At 46.8% G+C, this 18787-nt stretch overlaps 1 protein-coding gene across 1 annotated transcript in view; it reads left to right on the forward strand.

Moving 5' to 3' along the window:
- Positions 1–18787, forward strand: part of AATF (apoptosis antagonizing transcription factor) — a 69331-nt gene that overhangs the window by 40232 nt on the left and 10312 nt on the right. Inside the window, exons 9-11 of the mRNA XM_082200854.1 lie at positions 9718–9785; positions 11426–11506; positions 14604–14675. Coding sequence (XP_082056980.1) covers positions 9718–9785; positions 11426–11506; positions 14604–14675 — 221 coding nt within the window. The remainder of the gene's footprint in view (positions 1–9717; positions 9786–11425; positions 11507–14603; positions 14676–18787) is intronic.

Genomic DNA, 18787 nt, shown 5'->3' on the forward strand with positions numbered 1-18787 from the left:
GAGAGACAAAAAAGGGGCTTTTTTCAGTTGCGGCTCTCTGATTGCAGAGTGCTCTCATCAGGGAAGCACCCCTGGCGCCACCACAGTCAGATTTTAGGCTCACAAGGAAATGAGGAGAGCCCATTTGGATCAGGCCAGTGGCCCATCTAAGTCCAGCATCCTGTTCTCACAGTAGCCAACCAGATGTCCAAATGAGAAGTTCGAAAGCAGGACCTGAGCGTAACAACAGCACTCTCCCCGCTTGCAATTCCCATAAAATGGTACCTACAAGTATCCTGCCTCCAGCTGCGAAGGAAGAGCGCAGCTGTTGTGGCTGGTAGCCATTGATAGTCCTCTCCTCCAAGAATTTGTCTATAATCGTATTTTAAAGACATTCAGCTTGCTGGTCGTTGCTGCCTCTTGTGGCAGCGAGTTCTGTAGTTCAACTATGCGCTCTGTGTGATGAAGGGACTTTCTCCTTTCTGTCCTGAATCTTCCAGCATTCAGCTTCATTGTATGTCCACAAGTTCTAATGTTAGGAGAGAGGGTGAACATTATTTTATTTCTCCACTTTTCTCCGTGGCAGTGTGCTCCTGAATCCCAGGCATCACAAGCAGGGAGAACGCTCTTGTTCTTGTGCTCACCTGGGGTGTCTGGTTGGCCTGAGAACAGGATTGCAGAACTAGACGGCCTCTTCTTAGGCCCTTAATTTCTGCATCTTTTAACTACATGAGCACATCCAGCTCTGATTTTGCAGGCACGCGTCGTGTACAAAACAGAATTTAAACAAAGCAACTTCAGTGTTTTTGTGGTGTGTGTGTGTGTGTGCGCGCACACACACACACACACACACACACACATACGAGATTTCTGATAATGCCATGCAGACAAGTAATTACAAAATCTGGCAAACTATTACAAGTCAATAATGGTGAAAAATGGAAAGAGGAAGTGGGCTTTTTTCCTCCTCCTCCTTCCATCCTGACAAGTTGGTTTACCTTAATTAAACTGGTGAGTGATTAATATGGACAGTTGATCTTGTGGCTCTCATTAGATGCATTTAGAGGGTCTCTGTCGTCGTCCCCCCCCCCCCCCCGGAAATAGGAACTGCCTGCAACCATTCCATAGGTTAATGGCAATACAATAATCTTATCATAGGCATGTGTCTCTGGAATGGCTGAGTAGGTGGTTAATAGCACGTTTTTAAAGCTTGGTTTGGGGGCTCCTCTTAATGGGTTACTAAGAAGAGGACACGTCATCTTTTCTGTTGCTTTTCACAGTTACACAGTTTTCCACAGCGGCATTCTTTATATTTAATTTTTTTGCGGGTCATTGCTGAGCTGGTGGTAGATGTAATTAATGCCTAACCTTCAGCTGCTGTATGTCGGTGTTGGTATATTCATGGTGAAGCTGTCATTTAGAAGCTAAGAAGAGCTGTGCTGGATCAGGCCATTGGATCCTGTTCTCCCAGTGGCCAGTGAGATGCCTGTGGGAAACTCAAACGCTGGGCTTGAGCACAGCAGCCCTCTTCCCTCCTGCAGTTTCCAGCAACTGGTATTCAGAAGCATATTGCCTCTGGCCGGCAGGAACGTAGCCATCGTGGATAGTAATGGAAAGCACAAAAGCAAAACCTGAGCCCAGCAGCACCCTGTCCACCTGCAGTTCTCAGCTCCCAGTCAGTTACTGTGGAGGTAGAACACAGGCGTGCTGTCGAGTAATGGTTAGTAATGCTAATTTGTAACCTAAAGCAGAACTGATAGCTTTCTGTGACTCTCCACAGGTGGCTTTAGACATGCACTTGCAAGGTCTACCGTATTTTCCTCTCTATAACACGCAGATTTTTTCTCCTAAAAAGGAAGGGGAAATGTCTGTGCGTGTTATTGAGTGAATGTGTGGTCCCTGAAGCCGACAGTCCGGAGTGGAGGGGCAAAAATCAGGCAAAAATCAAATCGCGCGTCTAGGAGAAGGGAAACCTGAAAAGAGGAAACTGCTGCTTTCCTGCATTCTGCCTCAGGGTCTTACTGCCCACCCTCCTCTGTTTCGTTGCTGTGTTTGCTCAAACGGAACAAAGAGCAGGGAAAGCCCCTCCCCTCCAGGCAAGAAGAGGGGAAAGCAGAGCTTCCTTCCTTCTAATTCCTCTCCGTGCTCCAGCCGGAAAACATGCAGGTGTGTGAGAGAGAGAGAGAGAGCTGGCTGGCTTGGGTAGGTGGGGGGGGGACTTTTGCCTTCCTTTCCTCCCTCCCGTTATATATTCTTAGCCAGCTGCTTCTCTGCACACCCCTCTCGTGCTCCTTGTCCCTTCTGTGTTTTTCCTTCCCTCCCCACTTAAAATGTGGTTACAAAGCATGGATCCACATGGATCCTCAGGATCTTTGCATTGGGTCAGCCCAAATTCACCATCAGATCACATGTCTGTGGCCACAGCATGAAGCACAAAAATGATACATTCACTTTTTCATTCAGAATGTTTTTTCCCTTGTTTTCCTCCTCTAAAAACGATGTGCATGTTATGGTCAGGTGCGTGTTATAGAGCGAAAAATACGGTAATTCTCAGTGTTTGTTTTCGCTCGCAACCAGCTTTAGAGGGGCACTTTCGCCTTTTCTGAGTGTGCATTGTTGGCTGCTGATAGCTTGTTGCCCCAAAACAGCAGGATACTTTCCCAGTGTGTAGCCAACACACTGCAATCCTCATCGGAGGCCCTTCTTCGTGTGCCGCCTCCGCGAGAGGTCTGGAGGTTGGCAACACGAGAGTGGGCCTTTTCTGTGGTGGCTTCCTGCTTGCGGAAGGCTCTGCCCAGGAAGCCTCGCCTGGTGCCTTAGTTACATATCTTTAGGTGCCAGGTAGTAAAAGAAGCGTTCCTCATCTCCCAGACCTTTGGCTAATTAAGTCTATGGCCTTTTAAACTGTGGTAGGGGAGCATTGGACAGTGTTATAGAAGCGACCAACATGAATTTGACCAAACAGCAGGAAGACAGGAGTGCCTGGCGTGCTCTGGCGCATGGGGTCACGAAGAGTCAGACACAACTAATCAACTAAACAACAAACAAAAGTTTTTTTTTTTTTGCTTATTATGGTATGCATTTTTGTGTGGTTTTTTTAAATACGTAACCCACCCTGTGATCCTTGGATGAAGGGCGGTATAGAAATTTAAACAACAACGGCAATAATGAACTCTGTATAAGAACATGGGAAGAGTTCTGCTGGATCTCAGGACAAAGCCCCATCTAGTCTAGCATCCTTTCATCACAACCAGATACCCGTGGGAAGTCTGCAAGACGGCTCTGGGTGCAAGAGCAGTCTCCCCACTTGTTTCCGCCAGCAGCCGGCATCCAGTAGCATTACCGCCTCCCAACAGCGGAGGCAGAACAAAGCCATCTTGGCTAGTATCCCTGGGCCTTGATCCTCCCTGAATTCGCCTAACCAACCTGTTGGTGGCAGCCACCATTGCATCTTGTAAATGGACGAAGAGAAGGATGGAGATGGAGGATGAATGAGAACATCAGAAAAAACCAAGGGCCTATCTAATCAGCCCAAATTACCAAACGAAGTGCCTTTGGAAAGCCCCCTCCCCCCAAGTTCCCCCAGCTACTCTGTACTCAGAGACCTGCTTTCTCTGAACTTCTCTGAACTTGCATAGCTAGGAAGGGCAGGGCCACCTGTTTCAATTCTGTTCCATTTCATATATGCTCAATCATTGAACCCTCCCCCCTTTTTTATCTTAAAAAAACAAAATGAAAAATTGCACCCACCTGACTTGCCGCTAAAATAGGCATTTTTGTGCACCGTCTGCCCTGACTGTGCATGCTTTCCAGTGCACATTAGACACGTTTTCGTGTACGTTTTTAAGAAGCACATCACAGACATACACATATTGGCATGCTTTCCGGGGCATTTGCCCCCTGTGTGCATTTCCCTACATCGCAAAAGTGTGAGACGTGTGTAGTAACTCTCCCGTGGTGCAAAGGGAACGTTAGCATCGCTTGAACTCTGTTTTCTTTAGGCCCCTGGCTCTGCCCGCTACTGGGACCGTGGCCCTTGGAAGCTTGCCCAGAAGGGAATGTGGTCCCTGGGCTGAGAAAGACTTCCTGCCGCTGACCTTGGCAAGTTTCAGCCTTCCGAGGCAGGCTATAAGGGGGCCATATTAGGAGATTTGCATCAGTGGAAGTCGTTTGGTGCCAGTTTGATTGAGAGAACTCGCCAGCCACAGTTTTATCCCAGTTCCTCAACCACCACCATTTCCTTTCCCTCTGCCTCAATCTTCACACATCGGGGGCTTAGTGCTGATAGTGTGATTTACTTGCGTTTCCTACTTAATAATTAGACACTGGGAGACTCCATCTGTCACTCCTAATGGAATACGTGGGGGTCTGACTAGAGTTTTTCTGTTTTGACTAATAAATTCTAACTGGGATTGCTGAGCCTAATGAAATATTACAACTTCAGGAACCGAGAGTGGTGTTCTTTTTCTTTCTCATTCCTCCTCCCACCTTCCCTTCTTCTTCTTCTTTATTAAAGGCCCTGTGCTGGAATTTAAAAAAAGAAAGAGATTTTGCTGTTTCCTCCAGTAAATTGGTTTATCATTTATCCTCTTACTCTGATCCCTTGGCTCTGCTCTGGAACCTGGTGCAGTCTCTGTGTTTGTGTTGGCTGCAAGGCCATAGGACAAAATAGCAGAAAAACTAATCAAATATTTTATTAAAAAAACAACCAATAGTAATAGTAGAGGCACCCATGCAGAGCCAACCAGACTTTTTCCATTGGGTAGTGTCCCTCCCTTGCTTGTGTCTTAAGTTTCCTTAAAAAATAAATAAATCCATTGTTAACATGACTTCAGTGGGTTGGAGAAGGGATAGCTCAGTTGGTAGAGCATGAGACTATTAAATCATGGGTCGTGGGTTCGAATCCCATGTTGGGCAAAAAGATTCCTGCATTGCTGAGGGGTTGAACTAGATGACCCTTGTGGTCCCTTCCAGATCTACAATTCTGATTCTCAAACTTCAGGTTGCTTTTTAAATCTCTCTCTCTCCCCCCCCCTCTCTCTCACACACACTTATTTATTGCAGTTATATCCCACCTTTTTCTGTCCCAAGTTGCTCAAGGTGGCATCTGTGGTTCCCCCTGCTGTTTCTTTTAATCCCCAGTGAGGTAGATTATACTGAGAGGCATTGACTGCCCAAGGTCACCCAGCGAACTTCATGGCCGAGTGGGGATTTGAACCCTGAATTCCCAGGTCCTGCTCCAACACTAAACCCTACAGCACACTGTACACACACACACACAAACACAGAAACTAGCTAGGTCAGAGATGGGGACCCCTCTCCTGTTTGCTCTGCAATATGGATGGGGAACCCCAGGCCCTGGCCTCGGGGCTTCTTTCTCCAAAGTGTGCCAGGAGCACCTGATACAAAGAGTGTGGTGGATGCTCAGAGAAGAAGCCCAGCTCTGGAAAAGAGACCTATTGATTTCGCCGGTGGAAGTGTGGTGTTTGTGTAGGACTGCAGACTTAAGTTTATCTAACTTGGGTGGCTTTCTAACCCCCAACCCCCATGCAGAATTTGTACCTTTTTCTTCCCCTAAAGGTAAAGGGACCCCTGACCATTCGGTCCAGTCGTGGCCGACTCTGGGGTTGCGGCACTCATCTCGCTTTATTGGCCAAGGGAGCTGGCATACAGCTTCCAGGTCATGTGGCCAGCATGACTAAGCTGCTTCTGGTGAACCAGAGCAGCGTACGGAAACGCCGTTTACCTTCCCGCCGGAGTGGTACCTATTTATCTGCTTGCACTTTGACGTGCTTTCAAACTGCTAGGTTGGCAGGAGCAGGGACCGAGCAACAGGAGCCCACTCCGTCACGGGGATCCGAACCGCCGACCTTCTGATCGGCAAGTCCTAGGCCCTGTGGTTTAACCCACAGCGCCACCCGTGTCCCTAACCGGCACCCACCCTACCCTACAGACAGCGCCCACTCGTTTCTTCCCCTACCTGGCCCCAAAGGCGGTTGTCTACACAGCCCCCTGTGCTCACGTGACAGATCCACTAAGCAAACTCGCGGGGAAGGAACAATTTGCTGCGAACGAAAATACGCTTTGCTGCAGAGTATTCAAGCTTTCTTTTTTCCCTTTCCCTTTCCAAAAATAAGATTGGCCATACCAGCTGGCGCTGGTAGGAGAGGAAGCGAGGCATCTAATAAGTATCGCCTTCATTTTGCTCCTCTCCAGACTCTTTGCTCCCGTGATATTGCCTGGGCAAAGGGAGCAGCCCATTTTCTCCCCGAGCCCCAGAGGGCAACTGTTTACAGAGCGGTGCCGCCGTTAACACTGGTTTTAACGTGTCGCCCGTCTGCGTAAGGCTGGATTTGGATCTTGTACTTAGCTGCCAGGAGTGACTGTGATGAAGTGGGAGAGATAAACTGATAGATTGTGTGCCAGGAAGATGTTGGGGAATCAATCAGATAAACAGGGCAAAGAGAGAGAGAAGGAGCTTGCTGGGTTTATTTTCTCTGCTCCCTCCCCTGCGGGAACAAAGCAGCGGCCTCTCTGCCCCTTAACGGCTCCGAATGTAATTGCTGCAGTAATAAGAATTTAAAGGGTGTGTGTGTAAGCAAATGGAAAAAGCATCGCAGGGGGCTTTTTAATTGCCTTTATGTTTTTTAATAGAAGAGTTGTTGAGGAGGGAAGGAGAGATATACAGTTTCAAATAAATATATATGCACGCATCCCTTAGGTGTCTGTTAAGGCTAGGTTAGCTGAAACCTTTCTGGGATCTGTGTGTGTGTGTGTGTGTATGTGTGTGTATTTCTGCATATGTATGTGTTTGTAAGCCACCGGGGGGGGGGGGTTGCACCCGGGACCTTCTGCATGCAAAACTGCAAGCGAGTTGCATTATCAAAGGGAGGATTTGAATCCTCCTTAAAATATGCGGGCCATAGCTCAGTGAGTAGAGCGTCTGCTCTGCATGAGGGAAGTCTCAGGTTCAACGCTCACCGTTCCCAGGTGGGGCTGGGAATGTCTCATGCCTGAAAGCCCTGGAGAACTGCTGCCGGTCCTTGTAGATCAGGGGTCAGCAAAGTTTTTCAGCCCTGGGCCGGTCCACTGTCCCTCAGACCAGACTATATTTTGAAAATAAAAATAAAAATGAATGAATTCCTATGCCACACAAATAATCCAGAGGTGCATTTTAAATAAAAGGACACACGTAAAAACACGCGGGCGGGATTTAGAAGGCGATTGGGCCAGATCCGGCCCTCGGGCCTTAGTTTGCCTACCCATGCTCTATGGGCTCCTGGATACCCAATAAGGGAAAGGGAGCAGTTTTTTCTTATAGCACCCCTTTTTTAAAAAAGTAAGTTTCCAGTCCTTGTGGTACTGAATAAAAAGAGCCGATTTGCATAGGAAGCTGCCTTATACGGAGTCAAGACTGGAGGACTGTTGCTGTTCAAAACTGCCCCCTACCCTGTTGACGTCCATAGAACCAGACTTGCATTCTGGCCATCGTTGCACAACAAACAAGATAATCGGAGGTTGGTTGGGGCCTTGGGAGTTTTGTGTCGTTCTCCATCCTCCTCCTCCTCCTTATTCTCAACAGGCTAAACAATGCAAAAGAAGCAAGTGTCTATAAGAAACCTGCCAGTTAGCTGGCAGGAAGGCAATAAGCCCAATAATTCTGCTTAAGGCCTCATCCGTAAAAAAAGCCTGCTGGATCAGGCCAGTGCCACATCTGGTCCAGCATTCGGTTCTCACCATGGCCAAGCAGAGGCGTATGGGAAGCCCACAAGCAGGACCTGAGCATAACAGCACTCCCTGCCACTTGTGTTTTCCAGGAACTGGCATTCAGAGGCATTCCTGCCTCTGACGGCAGAGAGAGAACAGAGCCATTGTTGTTGGAAGCCATTGATGGGCTTCATCTAACACTCTCTTAAAGCCACCACTGCTTCTTGGGAGGAGCATATTCCATAGTCCAACTGTGTCGTATAACTTGTGGAGGACTAGAACCTTGCGGTGCCCATTTTAAAGTGAATTCTGAGGTTCCCAGGAATCTCACAAAACATGTCACCTTTTCAACTGTGTTGCTGCCTTTTGTTACTGAGCCAGAAGTGGAACGTAGCCATGCACCAAACATTATCTTGAGCATTAACGTATCCCACTTCTGGTTTGCATTGAAATCCGAAACAGGCCAAAAACCCACTTGTTTGGGCTTAAAAGATTGTTAGCTCGCCTGTTCTCCCCCCATGTAGAGATGGATGCCTTTATCCACCTTTTCTTTCCCTGTGTTTTCTGCCTGACCTTTTAAAGATTCTCTGCTGATATAGATGGGGTGGATTAAACTAATCATAAAATGATGAAGGGAAGCCTGCAACGCTCATTGATTTCGTCTGAAATTAACTGTAGTACAATAAGTCTTCCTAATGGCATTCTGTGTTGCGCTCCAAAGCGAGTTCCAGCTTCCTCCTATTCTAACCCCCCCTCCATAATTTATCTTGCCCCAAAGGGACCCCTCCCCTGGCATTCTTGATGAAGAAACTATTGCAACACCATCTACTCCCTTTCCAAAACAGAAGGCGGCTTACAATAATACGTCAGAGCCAGTGTAAAGGCTTTCCCCCTCCCCTTGATTACCAGGATTTAAGACAGGCCTGGGGGCGGGGCAAGTGTGGTCCTCTGGGCTTCTCTGTCTAGCCCTCTGATTTTCTTGAAACACATCCCACTGACCCGGCTTCGCAACCTCCTTGAGTGTTTTTGCCTGGCTGGGAAGTGTCTGTGCATTCTGATAGTGCCTCTTGCTCTTGCCTAAGTGGAGGACACAGGGCAATGTGTGAATGTCTGCAGCCTTTGCTGTGCAAGGGTAAAAATTAGGTTTGTTGCCCCACCCACGTTCGCCTCTGGTCCCACCCAACACCTTGAATGTGGCCCTTGAAAGGTTGTGCAGAAGGGAATGTGGCCCTTACCACTGAAAAAAATATATATTTCCCATTGCGTGTTTTCAGTAGTCTCAAAGCTTTTGCTGAGTAAGGGAGCTTCTCGGAGAAGGAGGTAGAAATGGCAGTTCTTGAGCTTGAAGAATAGCCCAGAGGTCAGGGATGAATGGAGATGGTCCCTGGTTCAGTCCCCAACATCTCTTGCAAGGGCTGTGACTGTAGTCTTTGTCTGAAACCCTGGAGAAATCCTGCCAGCCAGGGGTGGTGATATTCTGAGCCATTGGTAACCTGACACTGCATTATTCTGGTTTAAAAACCGCTTTGAGGTTTCATTCAAAGCTACTTTGTGCTATATAGATTTGAGGAAATAACGAAGCTGAGCCAGGAATGGTGCGCTCCTGCTGGCGTGGGACGGGTGGGTGAAATTCATGGTTCCAATTCTCCTGAGTTCAGAAGCTGGGTAAGATCCGTTGGGAGTTTCGGCGAATTCATTCCAGTGGTGTGCAGAACGAAATGATCTGGCAAGGCTGCTGGTTGAAGGGACAAGGGACGCTTGATATTTATTGTTCGTGGCCAGCAAAGCCATTCTAAGTATAGGAGCCAAGATGTTAACACTTGAGCCTGCTAACTTATGCGGACTGAGCCTGGGGAGGAAGGAGGAAGGAAGTAAAGTCTAGGCGAGAAGGAACAGCAGGTTGACTTTCTTTTCTGTCTCCCCCTGCCCTACAAGATGGTTGTTCAAACCCAGTCTGAGAATTCCACAATCTCGTATTGCTCTTTTCTAAAAACAAAACCAAACATAGCTTCTTCTTCTCTTCATTTGCAGCTCCTCAGGGAACTTATTGAACGCAAAACCAGCTCCTTGGACCCCAACGACCAGGTGGCAATGGGCAGGTAAGCAGCCTGTTTTTGTCTGGCTTGAAACATTGCACAAAGGGCAACACACTGCTGGCTTGCGCAGGGCAGTGCAATGAATACTCAAGTTTTGAGTCTGAATTGTAATGTTTGCAAAAAGGCAAGGGGATAGGTGGGAAGTGATTTGTGTTTATTACACCCCGTATGTGTGTGCCGAAGATATTTGGAGGAGACTGAATTGGAGGGAAGGGGGTGGACGGGAGCCAGGGAATGAAAATTCTTCCTGCTAGTTACGCACATTTTTATTTTTAAGCTGGAAGCTGGCATTGCCTTCACCTGATTTACTTGTCGGGGAGCCCGGCATCGCAGGGTGGGGTGGGGTGGAATCTCAAAATCCAATTACCACAATCTTAATATAATCTTAATTACCGCAATCTATTTTATTGTAAAGTCAGATAAATGTACAATGTAATCACCACTTAAGTGCGGGAGTTTTTTGGGCTGCCTCCTGTTTAAATGATAGCAGAGCCTTGTTTCCATAATATTCCAGACATACCACCAAATAAACAAAAACAAAACACCACCAGGCAATATTTTAACAAGGATGAAAACCGTTTCACCGATGCGCCTGAGCTTTTTTTTTTTAACGCATCAAACAGCTTATGGGCAGTGATTTGTATGCAACCAACTCCAGCTCAGTTTTTATTTAGTTTCTTTGGTGTGTGTGTTTGTGCTTGTGTGCATCCATCCTGTATGTATGTGGCTGTGTACACACGATACCTTTTAAAGCGCATTCAGAGCACACACACACTGCCCCCCAAATCCAGGGAACTGTAGTTCCCCCTCCCCACAGAGCTATAATTCCCAGCACCCTTAAACTACAGTTCCCATGATTCTTTGAGAGAGGAAATGTACTTTGAATGTACTTTAAGGGTATGGTGTGTTCGCAGCAGAGGTTCTTTCCTAACTCTCATTATTGTGTCCCCCCCCACACCCTTTTTCAATGTTCTTCCAAATTTTAGCCGGCGGCTGTTTTCCAAATGTGTAACATTCATTAACCAGATTTAGAAATGTTGCTGTGTGTGGTGATGGGGTGTGTGTTTCACTTTTTAAGAAAGCCTTTTTTGAAGCACCGAACTGGTCATAGAAACAAGTTCCTCCCTGGTCCCTCAGCTTGTTCAGGGGCTGCCAGTACCTTTGGGTACCTCCTATGATGGCCTCTGGAAATATCCCCTCAAAAGTCCTCCATCCATGAGAGGCGGTTTGCTCTTCCCACTCGGTTCCTGTTTGCACTGGCTCAGCATCTCTGGCAATGACCCTCCCTCTCCCCTTACACATGCCCAAATTTTACTGGCTGCCAGGGTTCGAATAAGCCTAGTGTCAGCTGATATGGGTGCCTTTCTCCCATTGATGGGGGCCCTGGGGGCTGATTGTTTAAATTATTATTTAAATTTATCACCCGCCCTACATCCTAAGGTCCCAGGGCGGTTCACAATATGGAGAACAGATTAAAGCAATTTACAATCAGAAAACTTAAGGGGGTCCTAGAAATATACACCAGCCCAAGCTGAAGAAGTGCATCTTCAGCATTCGCCCAAAAGCTGTGCGATGATGTCCCCACCCTCTTTCAAAGAACCTTAACAAGTACTGCAATTCCACCCCACCCCCTGCTTCCTTAGGCAATGGCTGGCTATCCAGAAACTGCGGAGCAAAATCCGGAAGAAAGTGGACAAAAAGGCCAGCAAAGGAAGGAAAATTCGGTGAGTACATTAGGCTGCCTTGTCTTTACTTGACGGATCACCTTGCACCATACATGCCCATTTGACTCTTTCGGTCAGCCAAACTAGCACTGGTGCATAATGCTTGTTCCACACTTGTAAGAAATCGGTCTTTTAGACTTTGGAAGTCCTTGCCTGTTGACATGAGGAAGGTGCCTTCCCTGTACTCTTTTTGGTGTCTGCCAAAAAAGCATTTTTGTTTAGGTAAGCCTGTCCAGGCATATACAATTCGTCCTGTGTTTTAATCTGCTTTTAGCTTATTGTTGATTTCAATTTTTTTGGTATGTTTTAAATACTTGTTTTTAACTGGTTTCTTAAAAAATAAAAATACTGATAACTTTATTCTTTTGTAAACCGCTATGAGGTTTTATTACAATCAACCGGTATACACCGTATTTTTCCGTCTATAAGACGCCCCCTATTTTTGGGGACTCCAAATTAAGAAAACACCCCTCAGCACTACCCATGTATAAGACGAGCCCCAATTTTAAACCTATTTTTTTGGTAAAAAACAACAACCCTAGTCTTATACATGGAAAAATACGGTAAATATTGTGAAATAAAAACAAACGGTCTATGGTGCTTGGCCAGTTGTAGCTCACCCTCCCACCCCGCTCTGTGGGACCTGACTGCCTTCTTAGCTTCGAGTTTTATTTATTTGTTTCTTACACAGCCTCACTTCTTCTTATATCGATAGGCAGAGGCTATCAAAGCAGTATACAGTAAAAAAAAAAAAGGATAAAATTGCGTTCACCATCAGAGGCCATGCGGAGGGTGGCAGCACAAGAACGGGGCCTTCTCAGTGGTGGTTCCCCATTTGGGGAATGCTCTGCCAAGGGAAGTTTGTCTGGTGCCATCATTGCTTGATCTGTCGCTGCTAGACTAAAATTCAGGCCCCTGAGACTCTGAGCGGAAAGATGAACGTGCATGTTTAGGGAAGCTTTTAATGTCTGATGGATTACTGTATTTTAATATTTTGTTGGAAGCTGCCCAGGGTGGCTGGGGAAGCCCAGTCAGATGGGCGGGGTATAAATAATAAATTAGTAGTAGTAGTAGTAGTAGTAGTAGTAGTAGTAGTAGTGCGTGGCTGCAAGGCAAGTGTGCATGGTTGCATTGCATGTATGTGCTCAGGTGGCCCACAATAATTTCTCATATTTCTAAATGTTTAAGCCACGACGCCAAGCATTACAGGCTAATAATACCAACACTTTTTTTTTCAATCGAGCTTGGAAATGAATACCTAGCCAGTCCAACTATTGGAGCAATGCGTCCAGATCAGTTGTGGTTGGACTCGAACTCCTTGCATCCCTGACCGCTGGCCATGTTGGGGGGCTGATGGGAGCTGGAGTCCAGCAACACCTAGGGGGCTTCTTGGGTCAGCTAGCACCAATTCACCTTTTTTCTCCTGATTTGTGCGTCGGAATAAATTTGAAGCACAAGATGTTTCTCTTTTGATGCATTGAAGCCAGAAAATCTACTGTACTGCCTTCCCTGCTGGTGTGGTTTGGTTTTGGGGGTTGGAGGTAGGGGAGAGAAGCACAACTTCAAGCACCGTGTGTGTGTGTGTGTGTGTGTGTGTGTATGACCAAAACAATAAATCCCGTGCTCAGATGGGCACTTGATAGAAGTCAGCCGAGTGGGGCTGGGTCAGGCCTGGCATAGCAATTTTTAAGATAGATGTCATGAGATAATTTATGAAAAGAGGGTTGAGCTGCTTTGTTGGGCCTAAAAGCCTGTAATTATTGACTATCAATATTCCTTCCTGTCAGCGTCGTACGCAACTGGGATATATTCATGACTCCGCCAGAGCCCGCCGACAGACATCGCACCACCCTGAGCTGGGCTCATAGAACCTTTCTTCTATTATTATTATTATTATTATTATTATTATTATTATTATTATTTCTTCTTCTTCTTCCTTTTAGCCAAAGGGATTTAGAACAGTTTTTGTCTGTGGGATTATGTCTCTCTCTCCCCCCCTCCCCCACCCCCGAGTTATCAAAAACCTAAGGGGGGGGGGGAATGACCAGGGCTGGATTTAGGTTTGATGAGGCCCTAAGCTACTGAAAGTAATGGGGCCCTCTATATGTCCAGCTGTCCTTTGTCAACAACAAATTGTCGCTGTTTTTGTGTGTTGAATATATGCTATATGGTAATTTATGGACCTGATAGGTATCTAAAGCCATTGGCACATGTTGCCATGCAACCAGTGCATGCAGAATGTAGGCACCCTATACAGTGGTACCTCGGGTTACTTACGCTTCAGGTTACAGACTCTGCTAACCCAGAAATAGTACCTCGGGTTAAGAAATTTGCTTCAGGATGTGAATAGAAATCATGCTCTGGCGGCACGGCAGCAGCAGGAGGCCCCATTAGCTAAAGTTGTGCTTCAGGTTAAGAACAGTTTCAGGTTAAGAACGGACCTCCAGAACGAATTAAGTACTTAACCCGAGGTACCACTGTATATAGAAATGAGCAAACCAGTGATATTTTAGGGAGCAGGCTAGCAGCCGGCGCCCATTACTTACATCATAGGATTCCGTTCTTAGACGGAGGTAAAGTTTGCAGACCGAGACACTTATTTCCGGTTTTGCAGAGTTTGTAAACCAAATCGTTCTTAAACCAGACTGTTCTTAAACCGAGGTACCACTGTATAGCGTTGAAGGGAAAGAGAGCTGGGAGGAGAAAGTGCTGGGGAGAGAAGGGGCCCTCTGACCTTCCCACCGCTGCCTTTGTATAGCTTGGATCTGATGCTCTGAATCGAAACCTCACGCGAACGCAGAGTGTGCTCCATCGCTTAGCTGCAGCGATTTCCGTGAATGCGCAACAGCTTTGTGGGAGGACAGCAGCTCAGTAGCAGAACATCTGCTCTGCATGCAGAAGGCCCCATCTTCAGCCTCCAGTACAGCTGGGAATCGTTCCTCACCTGAAACCCTGGAGAGCTGCTGCCAGCCAGTGCAGGAAGTTCTGAGCTAGGCAGACCAGTGGTCTTGACTTGAGAATAAGGCTGCTTTCTGCTTTCGTTTCCTGTATCTGAATAGTTACAACGCCCTCTCCGCGTGTGTGTTTCTCTTCCCAGGTATCACGTCCACAGCAAGCTGGTCAGCTTCATGGCCCCCATTGACCATTCCACGATGACTGATGATGCCAGGTTAGTAAGCGGTTAATTACGCTTCTCGGAGGGCTTTGTGACAGCTTGATATTGACCTGTTCTTCAGGCTGCCACTGTCCCTGGTTCTTTGTATCAGTTAGCCATTTGTCACCGGCACAATGTGGGCCTTCTGTCCTGGCCGAGCCAGATGGGTGCGTTTTGCCGCTAGAATTGCACGCTGCGTTTCTCTGCGGTTCAGGCCGGGCTCTGCCCTTGCCATTTCCTGCTCAAACACTTCAGCTATATCTTGCTTTGTGTGTGCTTTAAAAAAAGAAAAAGAAAATTTCCATGCAGTCAGATTGCACTGTTTTCAATGTCACCAAGAGTCTTTCGTGACATACTGTAAAGGAGAACACATTTAAGGCCCCATCTGCAGTATAAATTTAAAGCCATACCGTACCACTTTAGACAGTCTTGGCTTCACCCGGAGAATTCTGGGAGCTGCAGTATGTTAAGGGTGGTTGGGGAGACCCCTGCTCCCGTCACAGGACTACAGTTCCCAGAGTTCCATGGTCTGGTAGTTAAATTAAGGTTACCAGATTTTTTTCAATGAATCCAGGGACACTTCATTGAAATGAGTCGGAATGGTAGGATTTTGTCAGGGGACTGATTTGTAAATCCAGGGACTGTCCCCGGGAAATGGGGACGTCTAGTAACCTTATGTTAAACCACTCGGAGAAGCCAGAATGCAACCTACCATGTCTTTAGCCAGTGTGGTGTAGTGGTTAAGAGCGGTAGACTCGTAATCTGGTGAACCGGGTTCGCTTCCCCGCTCCTCCACATGCAGCTGCTGGCTGACCTTGGGCCAGTCACATTTCTCTCTGAAGTCTCTCAGCCCCACTCACCTCACAGAGTGTTTGTTGTGGGGGAGGAAGGGAAATGAGATTGTTAGCCACTTTGAGACTCCTTAGGGTAGTGATATCAAATCCAAACTCTTCTTCTACCATAGGGTGGTAAGGTGAGCATCCTCTGCCCTGCCGACCACTGGCGTGCAGCCCCCAGAAGGTTGCCCATGAGGTGTTTTGGCCCTTGGGTTGCCAAAAAAAGTTCCACCGCAATTTTTAGCTTAGCATAGACTTTTGTTTTGCACAGACCACCCATGGTTTTGTCCAGACTTCCCCAAGCTGGTGCCTCCAGATGTTTTGGTCTGCGCTCATGCTTCTTTAGTGTGTCGTGGCGTGGGAATGTGTCCTTTATCGCGGTTGCAAGAGGCAAACATGGCTACTGTTTGGGAAGCTTCTTTTAAAGAAGAAGAAGGATGTTTCTAAGTTTCACAGGAGGCTGACCTGTGTGCACCAGTTTCTACTTGTAAATGATGCACAGGTGTACTGCATAGAGCCTCTTGTCCTCGGCTGCATTTCTGGGGACCACATTTTCTATGAGGCCAAGTTAATTTCGCAGTGTCCAATTCAAAACAGCTCCTGGAATTGCCCCCCTCCCCTTCCTTCCATATATATATATATATATATATATATATATATATATATATATATATTATTTTTTATTTCCTTTTGCAATGCAAAACCTATATAAGCATGAAACAGGGAAGGTAATGATAACGGCGCTTTCTTTAGTGCCAGTCGAAGGTAATTTCATTGTTTGCAAGTGTGAATTACGAGATTGAAAATGCAAATAATGCATTTCACAGCGGTGTGATCACGCACTGGGCTTCCCCCCCTCCCCCTTCCGTCATTTTGGAGGCTTGACCCCAAAATAAATAAAAACACCACATGTTTATAGTGTGAAAAATCAGGCGCTGGGGGGTAGTGGGGGAAACAGCAGCATGCTTACAGCCTATAAAATAGATTAATTGCTTGGTGGTGGGACTTTTGGAGCTGGGGAAGAGAAGATGCATTAAGGATTAAGGATGCAAAAGGAGTTGGGATGCACACAGTTTTCTGCAACTCAGCAGACAATAGCTTGCAGGGTGAGGGAAAGCGCCTTTCTATATTTGAATGCTAAGCTGGGACTTTGTGAAAAAGCAATTTGGGGTGCAGAAGATGGCACAAGGGCTCTGGGTAGCCAAGGCAAGAGTCAGATATGCACTTGGAGGAGAGGGGACCTGGCATTTCAAGGTTGCTATTGGTCTGGGATTGAAGGCATTGCGCAGAAAGCAGCTCTTTAAGGAAAACCTTGTTCGTCCACCTGCCTTATCCTTTTGAGACTCTGGTAGTCATTGTCCTGCATAACACCTCTTGAGAACTAGAAACTTGCTCCTAATAAACAGGTTGTTTTAGTTCCCGCACCTGCCACCACATTCTGGGCTGCTTTGGGAGGAAAGGCAGGATATAAACTTAATGTTTAAAAGGATCGATTCTGCACTTTCGTGGAATTGTGACATACGGACACTCTGGAGGTATCCAGTAATTAAATTAAGCCTGTGCTTTTTTTTTTAGGATGCCAGATTCTGTACTAGGTAGCCACTCTCCATGCAGAATAACCCTTTGCAATGGAGCTTCTCTCATAAGTTCAAAGTTGTTGCAACATCAGTGGCTACCAGTCACAATGGCTATCCATGCTTCTGGGTACCAGTTGCTGGAAACCACAGGAGCTGAGAGTACCCTTGCGCTGAGCTCCTTCTTCCCATAGGCATCCTCCGTGAGAACACAGGGCTCAGGGCATTGGGTAGAGGTGGGTGGGATGCTCCTGGCACATGAAAGAGGACCGGGGCAAAGATTGTGCAGGCCCCCCCCCTTTCTAATTGGTCCGGAACTAGAGCAATGTTTCTAAACTTGGCAGCGCCTTTTAATGGCATCGTTAAAAGGGTTTCTCGTCGCTCCTTTCTTTATTAGCGTCTCCCTCTGTTCCTTATCAGACGGCGGGACAAACATAACTCATGGCGCTGATTTTGATCTCTAGTTAAAGAGGATTACAGCTTTGCATTAACTTGGATTGACATGGTTTATAATTTGCCCGCTGATACAGATGCTGTCAGGGAAACCCACACCATGTGTGCGCGAACACGCTCAGGCACACCTGGCGCATTGCTTTGGGAAAAGAACACTTGAACGCAGCACTTTAAAAAAAAAAACACCCCAACTTTTGTTTTATCACACCTTTCCTCCCAAGCAGCTCAAGGTGGCGTACGTGGTTCTCCGTTGTTGTTATCCTCACAACAACTATGTGAGGTAGGTTTACTGTAGGTGAGAGGCAAAATCTAATTTATTAAAAGCAGCTTTGCCTGTTTAACAGCCTCTTTCACTCCCACTTTGATATTTTTGGAGGAGCCACAAATGCCAGGAGTAATAAGTCTACCCCAAACAATCTCTGTGGCTTTGGGGGCACCAAGGACACATCTCTGCCTTGTAATCCTAGCACAGATTCCATCAAAATCTTATCGACCCACTGCTCTTCCTGAAGGACTAAATTCTTCTGATTCCAATGTCCAGACTCTGGTCCACAACATCATCACCGATCGATAGCATCCAGTGCCAAAACGGTGGCTGTTTTTCCTATGTTTGGGGACCTGATGCTTAGGGGTTTCCCCTACTGCTGGTCCTGCTCAAAGTAGACCCATTGTTAATAGGCATGACTCACATCAGTGGTTGAATATAACCCAGCACAGAGAAGAAAAGTCGCCTGAGCTTTCTGGCTTAGTAGTGGAGACTGCCGCCGTTTTTTGGGTTTTTTTGTTTTTGTTTTTGCATAGTTCCTCATATTTTATCCCACCCTTCCTTTAAGGAACACACCATACATAGTTCCTCACCCCCCCCCATGCCCCATCCACACAACATCCCCTCGAGGTAGGCTGTGTTGAAAGATAGCCATAGGCTCACTCAAACCACTGAGCTACGGTAGCCGGATGATTCGGCGTTCTCTGCGGAAACTCTCGCGAAGCAAAGTTAGGTGTAAGGCTGAAATACAGTGGTACCTCTGGTTACGTACTTAATTCTTTCCGGAGGTCCGTTCTTAACCTGAAACTGTTCTTAACCTGAAGCACAACTTTAGCTAATGGGGCCTCCTGCTGCCGCCGCGCCACTGGAGCACAATTTCTGTTCTCATCCTGAAGCAAAGTTCTTAACCCGAGGTACTATTTGTACTAGTCTGTAACCTAAAGCGTGTGTAACCTGAAGCGTCTGTAACCCGAGGTATCACTGTACTTAGGATGTTGG

Source organism: Podarcis vaucheri, assembly GCF_965113315.1.
Source record: "Podarcis vaucheri genome assembly, chromosome: 15".
NCBI classification, from domain to species: Eukaryota; Metazoa; Chordata; class Lepidosauria; order Squamata; family Lacertidae; genus Podarcis; species Podarcis vaucheri.